Source organism: Triticum dicoccoides, chromosome 7B, assembly GCF_002162155.2.
Source record: "Triticum dicoccoides isolate Atlit2015 ecotype Zavitan chromosome 7B, WEW_v2.0, whole genome shotgun sequence".
NCBI lineage: Eukaryota > Viridiplantae > Streptophyta > Magnoliopsida > Poales > Poaceae > Triticum > Triticum dicoccoides.
The window spans coordinates 766,888,932-766,901,508 of NC_041393.1; the positions used below are offsets into that span (position 1 = coordinate 766,888,932).

The 12,577-nt window shown below is 41.7% G+C and overlaps 1 protein-coding gene across 1 annotated transcript; it reads right to left on the bottom strand.

Moving 5' to 3' along the window:
- Positions 1-3,325: 3,325 nt before the first annotated feature.
- Positions 3,326-5,653, bottom strand: LOC119339894. Its single transcript, XM_037611792.1, has 2 exons — positions 4,286-5,653; positions 3,326-3,647 (listed from the first exon to the last, which is right to left on the bottom strand). The coding sequence occupies exon 1, from the start codon at positions 5,631-5,633 to the stop codon at positions 4,293-4,295; it is 1,341 nt and encodes a 446-aa protein (XP_037467689.1). The 5' UTR covers positions 5,634-5,653; the 3' UTR covers positions 3,326-3,647; positions 4,286-4,292.
- Positions 5,654-12,577: the final 6,924 nt, after the last annotated feature.

Here is a 12,577-nt window from a genome sequence, read left to right on the forward strand (position 1 = left end):
TTAAGTTGGCTCAAGGATGACCGACATGTACTAGTCAGAACTCAGAAGGAGTTTACTCTTGAGGCCTCGTTTGATACAAGGGGATCAAGAGGGTTTTGAGAGGATTAACCCTTTTCTTGACTCCTCCTCAGGCCGCCGCCGCCAGATGCTGGACTTCTCCCCGGCGGTAAGACCTCGCTTCGCCTCCCTTCCCCTCCTTTCCCCTCGTCGTCTAGGGTTCTTCCATCCGCCTGGCCATGGCTGCCGCCGCCCTCCCCGGCGAGCTCGCCAAGCACGCCTTCTCCGAGGGCACCAAGGCTGTCACCAAGTTCACCTCCTCCTAGGGCCTAGGCTCCTCTTTCCGTGAATCCACTGGATTCTGTATGTAGTTGGCTGCACCCGAACGATTCTGTTCTGAATGTGTAATCTCGTGCTGCTTGTTGGTCTGAAGAAATATTCATGGGACTGCCGAGTGAATGTTCAACATTACTTGCGTGTCACATCAGATTCTTCCTGCTTTTGTGTTTATTACTATTCGATTTAATCTGGAAGTAGTTCTGTACCTCTTGATTTAGCTCTAACAAGGCCATGAAATAATTCATACTATTTCTTCATTATACTTTTTCCTTTGCAAACAGTCTACAGTCTCTGAAGTTGAACGGAGCTTGCCTTTGTTCTCATTTTAATTTTGTATTTGTATTTATAGTTTGTATTTCTGTTAATAATTTGTGATTCTTCTGTAATGTCCAATGTCGTTGTGAGGCAGCTAGCTTTGAATTAGACGAACATGCAAATTTTGTGTTCTCTGTTCCATAATGCGATGGAGGCGCGACTGTTCCATATGCACGATCTATAGCTGTTAGGTTTTACTAATCTCTGGCATGCAGTTGTGCTCTTGATAGTAGTAATAATGTACAGTCAGATTTTAGGCCGATAATTCATCTACAGTATATATGTTTCAGCATTAGGTGCAGAACAAAGTATACATTGTTGAATGGTCCTGCTTAATTGCCTGCTGTCACTGAGCATTAACATGGTTGCCGATGCTTTTTTGGCTCGTTCGTGGTGACTTAATTTCTGCTGCTTCTGGTAAACTGAGATTGAAAGCAGTGATGCAATTTGCTGATTTTCTGCTGCAGTCTGATGGTTACTAGATGGAATGTTTTTATTTGACCAGATTTGGTAACTTCACACTGAATTTTATTTTCAGGGGCAAGATCTCATTGCGAGCTTTAATACCATTTGCACAAAATATACCTGGTTGTTGCTGTTTCATTTCATATAATTCCTTCTGAAATGAAAGAGACGGTGCCTACAAAGTCTTCACAAATGCTGAGAACCATGAGATCTTTCTCAATTCTGCCGCCGAAGATGAAGAGAGCGCTGCGGTGTTTCATCAGAGCGAAATGGCAGAGGTATGGACAAGCCAATCTCTTTTGACATTTTGCTCCACTTCATAAAACTAAGATTGTTGTTCTTGCTTTTGTGATCCATGTTCTGAAGCCTGCACTAGTACTTCTCTCTGTTTTGAGATATATAATAAATATTTTTCATTTTCATTGTGCACTTGCTTAGGCTACTCAATTTTTGGTTCTCTGTACTAGAGCTTTTTACAAAAAAAATACTTATTATTTATGGTTAATATCATGTCCCTGTAATCTACTTATGCCTACTTGCTTGTGCTGAAGTATTAGGTGCAAAAGGATCTGATTACTTATTTTCATTGCATTGTGAACACCAAGAATGTTATGTAACAATCTCAGTATATGGTGAATACTGAGCCTTCTTTCTCCACTATATTTCATAAAATGGTTCTAGTGGTGTCAGCAATAGCAAAGGAGCCTGATTACGTTAGTTGACAGTTATGCATAAAAGCTAACATGATGGCACGGTTTAAACATGTAAACGTTATAAGGTGATTTTTTCTAGCTCGCATAATCATTTTATGAACGTCCAAGGTTGCACGCATAAGCTTGATGCATAAAGTGGCTCCATATTTTTGATATGTTCAGGGATTTTTTTTCCGCATCTAACCCTTGGATCAATTCATCTGTTTTTATAGGGACATGATCTCGCGGAAGAAGGGCGTCCACCCTTTTGCTGCCACAAGTCTCCTCCACTCTCTGCATCCCGCAAACATGTCTCGGACCATTCGCCGATCAAACATGTGTTTATGTTGTGATGAACCGTTGACTTCTGTTGACCGAACATCTTGTATTTTTCGTTTGGACCGTGGCATGTGTCATGCTTTTCATTTGGACCATGACATATATGCATGTACCATTTTCATTTGAACCGTTAATAGTACTTGTAACAGAGCATGTTTCTTATTTTGCGTAATCTAGTTGCACCTTTGTTGCAAGTACATTTCTTCTGTGAGCTTTTGAAGTTGTAAAAATTGCATTTTTAATTATAGTAAAGTAATTTTGCAAACCCTGTGTAACAAATAGTTGTGGTGTGTGAGGGGTTTAGGGATTGGTGTGTTTTGAGAGGATTGGGTGAAAGGGAGGGATTCACCAAATCCTCCCAAATCACCTCCTCCCAAAACCTCCCCGATCCACATCTATCAAACGAGGCCTGAAGATATCAACTCATACGCCTGTTGCCAAATCTGATGCTGAAAAGATTTATCCATATGACTATTGTTTGTTGTTACATAATTGCATCCGGCTGCAAAAGAAAACAATAGGAGGCATGCTATTATTACCTGTAGCATAGAAATTTGGGAATGCATGATACATGGTATATCCCTGTCCCTGCCACTGTTGCAAAGTCTCTTAAACAAACAATTATTGGAGATGGACCATGAAGACAACTCAAGATATCCTTACAAGAGTCACATCATTTTCCATGTGGAACCAAACTAAAGCCAGAGACTTCCTCCTGCATGTTGCCCCAAAAGGAGGAAGCTTGTCCAGTTCAATACTTCTTCCCGGAATATTTTGGGGGACTAAACCTGCGTCGACGAACAATCATGACACTGAATTGGTGCAAGAAGATATAGATCCACCGCTAGCGGAGGTAGATGCTACAGTAAGAACCTGGAATCAGACCAGGACCAACTGGCGAGGGAGGCGATGAAGAACATGTTCTTGCAAGAGAGGCAGAGAAGCATCAAGATGGAGGTGAGAATGATGGAAGCAAGCCAAGCAAAGTTGAGCTAACAGAGGAGGAGTAGGCGCGCATGGAGACTAACCGACACAAGGCGTTGGAGATATGAAACCTGATGCTCACAAAGTTGTTGTTTACATGCATCAGCCATATGCATGATGGACTCTCAGACGGCCTCTAGTTCTATGGGATGGAAACATCTATGTTTGAAGTGCTCAAGAAACTAAATCATAGCTCATCCAAAATTGGGCATGCATTGTAGATGAACTGATCAGAAGAATCTTAATACAAGATATTAACTAACTCATCCACTCATACAGAGAAAAACTAGCACTCTCAGCTACTGATAGACCATCTCGACAAACATAACCTGGACGCCAATCTGCCAACACAAACATCGGTATGAGTCTTGCTGCCAACATCTCTTGCTTACATAGATACATATGACGCACAATACAGACTTATTAAGCAACATCAACACCATCTTGAACATTCGCCATCCAACTCCAGGTGTTTGACCCAAGCAAGAACAGAGCAACTAGAGAGCAAGCTGAGATCTGCAGACATGTACTTAGTTAGAAATTTGAAGCTACCCCATTGGATGGAACGGGAATCTTTCCTATCCCAATTTCTTAAGAAGAAGGCATGCGCTAAATTGCAGAGTACATTATAGCCTAAGAATAACTGAACAAAAGCTGCTTATTCGTGCCACCACAAGTATCCCTGATCCATCTTATTGCAGTTTGGAAGCAATATACATAAAAATTAGCAAACCACAATAGGTGACCCTATCTGTTTCTGGAAACAGGGCATGGTAAATAAGGAAAGCTCATAATTAGATGACTAAGAGCCTTCAAACATCAACTTGCAGGTTATGAAACATTCTTGATTTGAACATTCTTGTGTAAGTGCAAAGTATGACGTACTAAAGATGTACCATATGACGATGCAAGCGTGTAAGCTATTTTCTCGCTGAAAATATGGAGCAACAAATATTAGCTTTCCAACTAGTATGTAATCTTTTTTATTTCCACTAACATGCATGCCAAACCAAACCATGAATTGGCTGCCTCACCTAGCTAGTTTGACAAGGCAATCAAGCACAATAACACAATAACTAAGTCTATACATAACAATGTGATTAGAACAAGCAAATTGTGCACAAAATGACAAAAAAATATATGATTAGGCTTACCAGTGGATCAAATAGTTGGTTCAGATAATAGTTGTGGGAAGCTAAAGTACGGGATGGCGCGTCTGCGACCAAAGAAATTCACCATCTTTGTACAGACCTTGGTAATTTCATAATTTTTGATATCCATTGAGTAACAATCAACATTCTCAAACTTAATGCCAAGCGGAGCACCTTGGAAGAACAAGAACCCCTCAGCTGCACCCACTGTCAAAATGGAATAGGCCTTATATTGCCCAGGTAGTTGTATGATCTTCTCCAGCTTCCATTCATGAGAGTTATCCCGCAGAGAGGTATGGTGGAGAGAATAGGACCCATGTTGACATAAAAGAGAAAACATCTCAATGCCTCCTTCCCTACCCTCAACAACTGCATTTGGATGCCGATAATCAAAGCTTGGGTCAGTGTCTCTGAGCTGTACATGATAGCCGGTGAGAAAATTGACGGTTGAAAACTTCAAAGTGCGTGTGTCCAGCACCATCAAATGGTCACTCCAAAACCAAAGACATGTCCAGTAGAAGCAGTCTCTTACACGGTCAAAACAGGACATGTCTTTCAAATAAGGGAGGGCAGGGGACTCGACCATACACCATTGCATAGTTGTAGACTGGAAGACAAAGAGGATGAGCTTTGTTCGGTATCTTGCTACGCATATTACCTTGAAGGGCTGCTCCTCGTCGTCGTTGCTGGTTTTGGGGACAAGCATGGGCTCGAATTCTCGTAGGTGATCCTGCGGCTGGGAAGCCAGGTCCTCAGGTATGGTTGGAAGCAACACATATCTGCTGGACAGAGGGTCACAGACGGCAAGGTGAAAGTCAGCGGCATTGCACTGACCCCGTTTGATCCACGCGAGGCGGCGACTATCGTCGCAGAAGTCAACGAGCTCCCAACTGTCCATGAGGATGCTTACTTCGGAGCCATCTTTGGAGTAGCTCCAGCCGTTGACGACGCGGGCCTTGAGGGAGATCCAATCGAGGAGGACAAGACCGTCGCGGGCGTCACAAGGGCGCCAGCGGGGACCATCCTCGTCGGGCGTGACGTCGGATGAGGAAGAAACAGCGCTCGGGACGAAGGAGAAATCCGCGACACGCGGGCCGAGGGCGTGGGCGAGTGGGGCGGAGGGGTGCGGCGCCTCGGCAGGCTGGAATCCAGCCACGTCCATGAATCCGAGGAGGGGAGGCTGGTGCATCGCGCGAAAGCGGCGGCGGAAGACGCGCCCTTTGATGACGCGGAGGAAGGAAGTGCAGGTGGCGGAGGCGCGGGCGAGCATCTCCAGGGTGGGCAGGCGGAAGAAGATCTCCTCCATGAGCTCGTCGGGGATGGGGATGGAGGACGGCGCCGGCGGGGCCATGGAGGTTTGGTGGAGGAAGGGGATCTAGGGTTACGGTTGGGGATAAATCTTGTGCTGGGGAGCGACTAGTGAGTGGGAGAGGGAGCTCTACCAAACCATTTCCTTTTGAGAGACACTTTCTTAAAATCTACTTTCCTATTTGGCCCAAAGAATTATTTTCTTTCCTATTTCACAGTAACGCCAAGTTTTGTTCCTTATACGACAATTTCGTCCATTTTACCCACTAACATTGTTAATTCAGAAATGAAAACACAGTTTTGCATCTCATGTAAAAGTACAACTGTTTGGACCGATATAAACAGAAATTAAAAAGGAAAATATACAGGAGATTATTAGCTTAGGTTCCGACTATCACTGCCTGTGCATGTGTATGGCGACCTTGTTGGCCGATGCATTTGGCTCACGTACGAATACGCGCAAGTACACGAAGCAACGCACATTGTACACGAGAGGTAAAAGCGTCTTTTCACGTCTCACTTGACACCTATTGTGGACAAATTGAACGGAAGTGTTACTCCGTCCCCTATAATATCATCATTTTTTACACTACTGTAGTGTCAAAAACACTTTTATATTATGAGACGGAAGGAGTAAATAGAAATAAAATAAAAAGTAGTGTCATATAGTAAAAAATATATATTTTAAGGGGCAAATAGGGAAGGAAATATTGTATGGAATATTTATAAAGCCCAAAATAAGGTTTATATAAAAAAAATATGTACTTCATATAAATATTTATTCCGGAAAAAATGTTCTTGGGCTATATAGTAATATTATGAATTATGTGAAAGTTTGTATAATTTTCTAAGTTGAGATGGTGTGGTTTTTAAGTAAAATCATTTGAAGTTTAGGAATGAACAGGAAATGTTTAAACCTAACATCTAAACGTGTCATATTTTGGGCGCAGCCCAGCTAACCTGGCCAGTCCGTGCAGCCCACTTTAATCAATCGCCCACACGCGCAAGACACCGCATTAATAGCCTAGTAAGCAGGCACGGCTCGCATAGCGGCAACCCACATCGCAAGGCCCAACACACCAACATGACATCCTTTTCTTTTTTTTTCCTCAGCCTATGACACATGGGACCCACTTGTCAACGCCTCTACACACTTCGTTCCACAAACACACAGGGTCCGCACTTTCCTTATACCTCCTCCCGAGTTCAAAGCTAGTGGATAACTCTGCCAAAATCCAGTAGAGCCACGCAGAATCCTCGTGATTCTATTGATCTCTTGCCCTTGATCCAAACCAGGAACTTGCCTCGAGTTCTTCTCTGTCGATTCCCCTCGACATATTGTAAGGTCTGCCTCAGCATCAGCTCAGCCAACCCGCCGAGATCCGCCACGCGAAACCACTCAGACGATCGATTCCGCTACCTATGGTGAGCCCCACAACTCTCCAAGAGAACCAATCAATTCCATGTGTACGCTCACACCTCTCTGACCTATCCCTTTTCTCCGGATCACCCCGAATTGAACTCCTTGACAAATCCCTAAGTACGCTATCACCGCCACCTGTTCATCTGCCTACCACCATCGATACATGATGCACCTGAGCACCCTGGCTACACCAACAAACTCCTCACACATGTTCTCATCTTTGAGATTTTTCGCTCATTCCGTATGGCCACCAGGAGCAATGTCCGAGCCACCATCGCCGTCATCCCTTCCGGCTTCGACCAACTTTCTGATGAGGACACCCACTCGCAAACCTAGTTGATGTGGCAACATATTTGTGGTCCGTCGTCACTTGATCGCACGACTGTTGTTTCAATCAGCGAATGGGTATCCACCAATCACATGTTCCCATATGTACATCATTTAGTTTTAATATCTTTTCGGCCGGAATTGTTTCTGTAATTTTACATATAGGCACATGTAACCTTAATTCATCATTTCTTTTTATCGTAGCGCGGTTTGTGATGAAACCAATCGTGTTTGATTCATATTGAAGCCCTCTTTCCATTGGCACCATTCATTTTAACTCTACGCCATATTATTTTGGTAAAGACAGTAATCTTTCATTCTTTCAGAATCTGCTGCAACAACAACCCTTTTTTCTCTGTTTTCGCTGCCACGGCACACTTTTGACATAATCGGTTCAAACCTTGTTTTAGCTATAACTTGTGATCCACATATTCAAATTCAGTGAATATTTTTTCAAATTGTTCGTAATAATCTTGAGTATCCAGTAGAATAATTATTTGCAATGATCGAACTTTCAAATTTGAGCAACTCAAATTTGAATTCAAACCTTCTCTTGATCGTATCTTGCAAACCATAACACCTTTTCAATCGATTCCTTTTGCGTTTGGTCATTTGCACCAAATACTCCCTCTGTCCGGAAATACTTGTTGGAGAAATGCATAAAAATGGATGTATCTAGGACCAATATACATCTAGATACATTCATTCCTCCGACAAGTATTTCCGGACGGAGGGAGTACTTTCTATTCATATATAGAATAACCCAAAATTCAAATATTCTTTTACTTGTTTGAATTTAAATAAATTTTAAACTTCATTCTGGTATAACTTGAGCTGTGTACTCCTACTTAATTGCTTCTTGTTGCAAATGAATCTCCATGTCATATGCAATCTTTTAATACATATGCAGTAGGAGCCTTTCCTACTGTTTTCACTGTAAAAAGAATGGCATATGCAATATGTCAAATAACACATCGTCTCCTTTGAGCACCTCTGCCAATTTGTGTAACTTTGGACTAGTTTCCACGGTTTCCAATTGGATGAGCATGCCGATCATGACATAGTTTGGAAGCACACTACAGATGGGCAATATTCAGCAGCCTCCGCCTATGTGGCACTGCTACCTCTTGAGCACTGCATTGGATTTCCCCGAAGAGGAGAGGATGATGCAATAAAGTAGCGTAAGTATTTCCCTCAGTTTTTGAGAACCAAGGTCTCAATCCAGTAGGAGATCACGCACGAGTCCCTCGTACCTACACAAAACGATAGCTCCTCGCAACCAACACGATTAGGGGTTGTCAATCCCTTCACGGTTACTTACAAGGGTGAGATCTGATAGAGATGATAAGTAATATGTTTGGTATTTTTGATATAGAGATGCAAAGTAAAAAGTAAAAGGCAAAGTAAAAACAAAGCAAGTAAATAAAGTAATGGAGATTGATATGATGAGAATAGACCCGGGGGCCATAGGTTTCACTAGTGGCTTCTCTCAAGAGCATAAGTATTCTACGGTGGGTGAACAAATTACTGTTGAGCAATTGATAGAAAAGCGAATACTTATGAGATTATCTAGGTATGATCATGTATATAGGCATCACGTCCAAGACAAGTAGATCGAAACGATTCTGCATCTACTACTATTACTCCACTCATCGACCGCTATCCAGCATGCATCTAGAGTATTAAGTAAAACAGAGTAACGCCTTAAGCAAGATGACATGATGTAGAGGGATAAATTCATGCAATATGATAAGAACCCCATCTTGTTATCCTCGATGGTAACAATACAATACGTGCCTTGCAACCCTTTCTGTCACTGGGTAAGGACACCGCAAGATTGAACCCAAAGCTAAACACTTCTCCCATTACAAGAACTACCAATCTAGTTGGCCAAACCAAACGGATAATTCGAAGAGACTTTCAAAGATAACTCAATCATACATAAAAGAATTCAGAGAAGAATCAAATATTGTTCATAGATAAGCTGGATCATAAACCCACAATTCATCGGTCTCAACAAACACACCGCAAAAAGAAGATTACATCGAATAGATCTCCACAAGAGAGGGGGAGAACATTGTATTGAGATCCAAAAAGAGAGAAGAAGCCATCTAGCTAATAACTATGGACCCGAAGGTCTGAAGTAAACTACTCACACTTCATCGGAGAGGCTATGGTGTTGATGTAGAAGCCCTCCGTGGTAGATGCCCTCTCTGGCGGAGCTCCGAAACATGCCCCAAGATGGGATCTCGCGGATACAGAAGGTTGCGGCAGTGGAATTAGGTTTTTGGCTCCGTGTATGATCTGACGGGGGTACGTAGCTATATATAGGAGGAAGGAGTACGTCAGTGGAGCAACAGGGGGCCCACGAGGAAGGGGGGCGCGCCCTGGGGGGCGCGCCCTCCACCCTCGTGACTGCCTCTGGCACTTCTTGGAGTAGGGTCCAAGTCTCCTGGATCACGTTCGGTGAGGACATCACGTTCCCGAAGGTTTTATTCCATTTGGACTCTGTTTGATATTCCGTTTCTTCGAAATACTGAAATAGGCAAAAAAACAGCAATTCTGGGCTGGGCCTCCGCTTAATAGGTTAGTCCCAATAATAATATAAAAGTGGAAAATAAAGCCCAATATAGTCCCAAATAGTAGACAAAGTAGCATGGAGTAATCAAAAATTATAGATACGTTGGAGACGTATCAAGCATCCCCAAGCTTAATTCCTGCTCGTCCTCGAGTAAGTTAATGATAAAAAAGAATTTTTGATGCGGAGTGATACTTTGGCATAATTTCAATGTAAATCTTCTTAATTGTGACATGAATATTCAGATCCGAAAGATTCAAGACAAAAGTTCATATTAACATAAAAATAATAATACTTCAAGCATAAAAATTAAAGCAATCATGTCTTCTCAAAATAGCATGGTTAAAGAAAGTTATCCCTACAAAATCATATAGTCTGGCTATGCTCTATCTTCATCACACAAAGTATTTAATCATGCACAACCCCGATGACGAGCCAAGCAATTGTTTCATACTTTAGAAATCTCAAACTTTTTCAACTTTCACGCAATACATGAGCGTGAGCCATGGACATAGCACTATAGGTGGAATAGAATGGTTGTTGTGGAGAAGACAAAAAAGGAGAGGATAGTCTCACATCAACTAGGCGTATCAACGGGCTATGGAGATGCCCATTGATAGATATCAATATGAGTGAGTAGGAATTGCCATGCACGGATGCACTAGAGCTATAAGTATATGAAAGCTCAACAAAAGAAACTAAGTGGGTGTGCATCCAACTTGCTCGCTCGCGAAGACCTAGGGCACTTTTGAGGAAGCCCATCATTGGAATATACAAGCCAAGTTCTATAATGAAAAATTCCCACTAGTAAATGAAAGTGACAACATATGAGACTCTCTATCATGAAGATCATGGTGCTATTTTAAAGCACAAGTGTGGAAAAAGGATAGTAGCATTGTCCCTTCTCTCTTTTTCTCTCATTTTTTCTTTTCTTTCTTTTTTTATTTTGGTGGGCTTCTTTGGCCTCTTTTTTTTATTTGGGCTTCTTTGGCCTCTTTTATTTTTCATAAAGTCCGGAGTCTCATCCCGACTTATGGGGGAATCATAGTCTCCATCATCCTTTTCTCACTGGGACAATGCTCTAATAATGATGATCATCACACTTATATTTTTCTTACAACTCAACAATTACAACTCGATACTTAGAACAAGATATGATTCTATATGAATGCCTCCGGCGGTGTACCGGGATATGCAATGAATCAAGAGTGACATGTATGAAAATTTATGAAGATGGCCTTGCCACAAATACAATGTCAACTACATGTTCATGAAAAAAGCAATATGACAAAAGTAATGTGTGTCATATGAACGGAACGGTGGAAAGTTGCATGGCAATATATCTCGGAATGGCTATGGAAATGCCATGATAGGTAGGTATGGTGGCTATTTTGAGGAAGGTATATGGAGGGTGTATGATACCGGCAAAAAGTGCGCGGTATTAGAGAGGCTAGCAATGGTGGAAGGGTGAGAGTGCGTATAATCCATGGACTCAACATTAATCAGAAGAACTCATGCACTTATTGCAAAAAATTTGGAAGTCATCAAAAACCAAAACATTCAACGCATACTCCTAGGGGGATAGATTGGTAGGAAAAGACCATCGCTCATCCCCGACTGCCACTCATAAGGAAGACAATCAATAAATAAAATTGTGCTCCGACTTCATCACAAGCGGTTCACCATATGTGCAAGCTACGGGAATCACAAACTTCAACACAAGCATTCTTTAAATTCATAATCACCCCAACTAGCATTGCTTTGATATTATCACCTCCATATCTCAAAACAGTTATCAAGCATCAAACTTATCTTAGTATTCAACTCACTCAAAAGGAAGTTTCACATATCTTGAATACCAAGTATATTAACATTAAGCAAATTACCATGCTATCAATAACTCTCAAAATAATCTAAGTGAAGCATGAGAGATCAATTGTTTCTTTAAAACAAATCCACTACCGTGCTCTTAAAAGATCTAAGTGAAGCACTAGAGCAAAAATTATCACGCTCAAAAGATATAAGTGAAGCACTATGAGCAAAAACTATCAAGCTCAAAAGATATAAGTGAAGCACTATGAGCAAAAACTATCAAGCTCAAAAGATATAAGTGAAGTACATAGAGTATTCTAGCAAATTCCAAATCATGTATGGCTCTCTCAAAAGGTGTGTACAGAAAGGATGATTGTGGCAAACTAACAAGCAAAGACACAAATAATACAAGACGCTCCAAGCAAAACACATGACATGTAGTGAATAAAAATATAGCTCCAAGTAAATTACCGATGGAAGTAGACGAAAGAGGGGGTGCCTTCCGGGGCATCCCCAAGCTTTGACTTTTTGGTGTCCTTGGATTATCTTGGGGGTGCCATGGGCATCCCCAAGCTTAGGCTCTTGCCACTCTTTGTTCCATAATCCATAAAAAAGAATTCACCCAAAACTTGAAAACTTCACAACACAAAACTCAATAGAAATCTCGTGAGCTCCGTTAGTGAAAGAAAACAAAAGACTACTTCAAGGTACTGTAATGAACTCATTCTTTATTTATATTGGATTTAAACCTACTGTATTCCAACTTCCTTATGGTTTATAAACTAATTTATTAGCCATGGATACATTGGAATAAGCAAACAACACATAAAAAACAGAATCTGTCAAA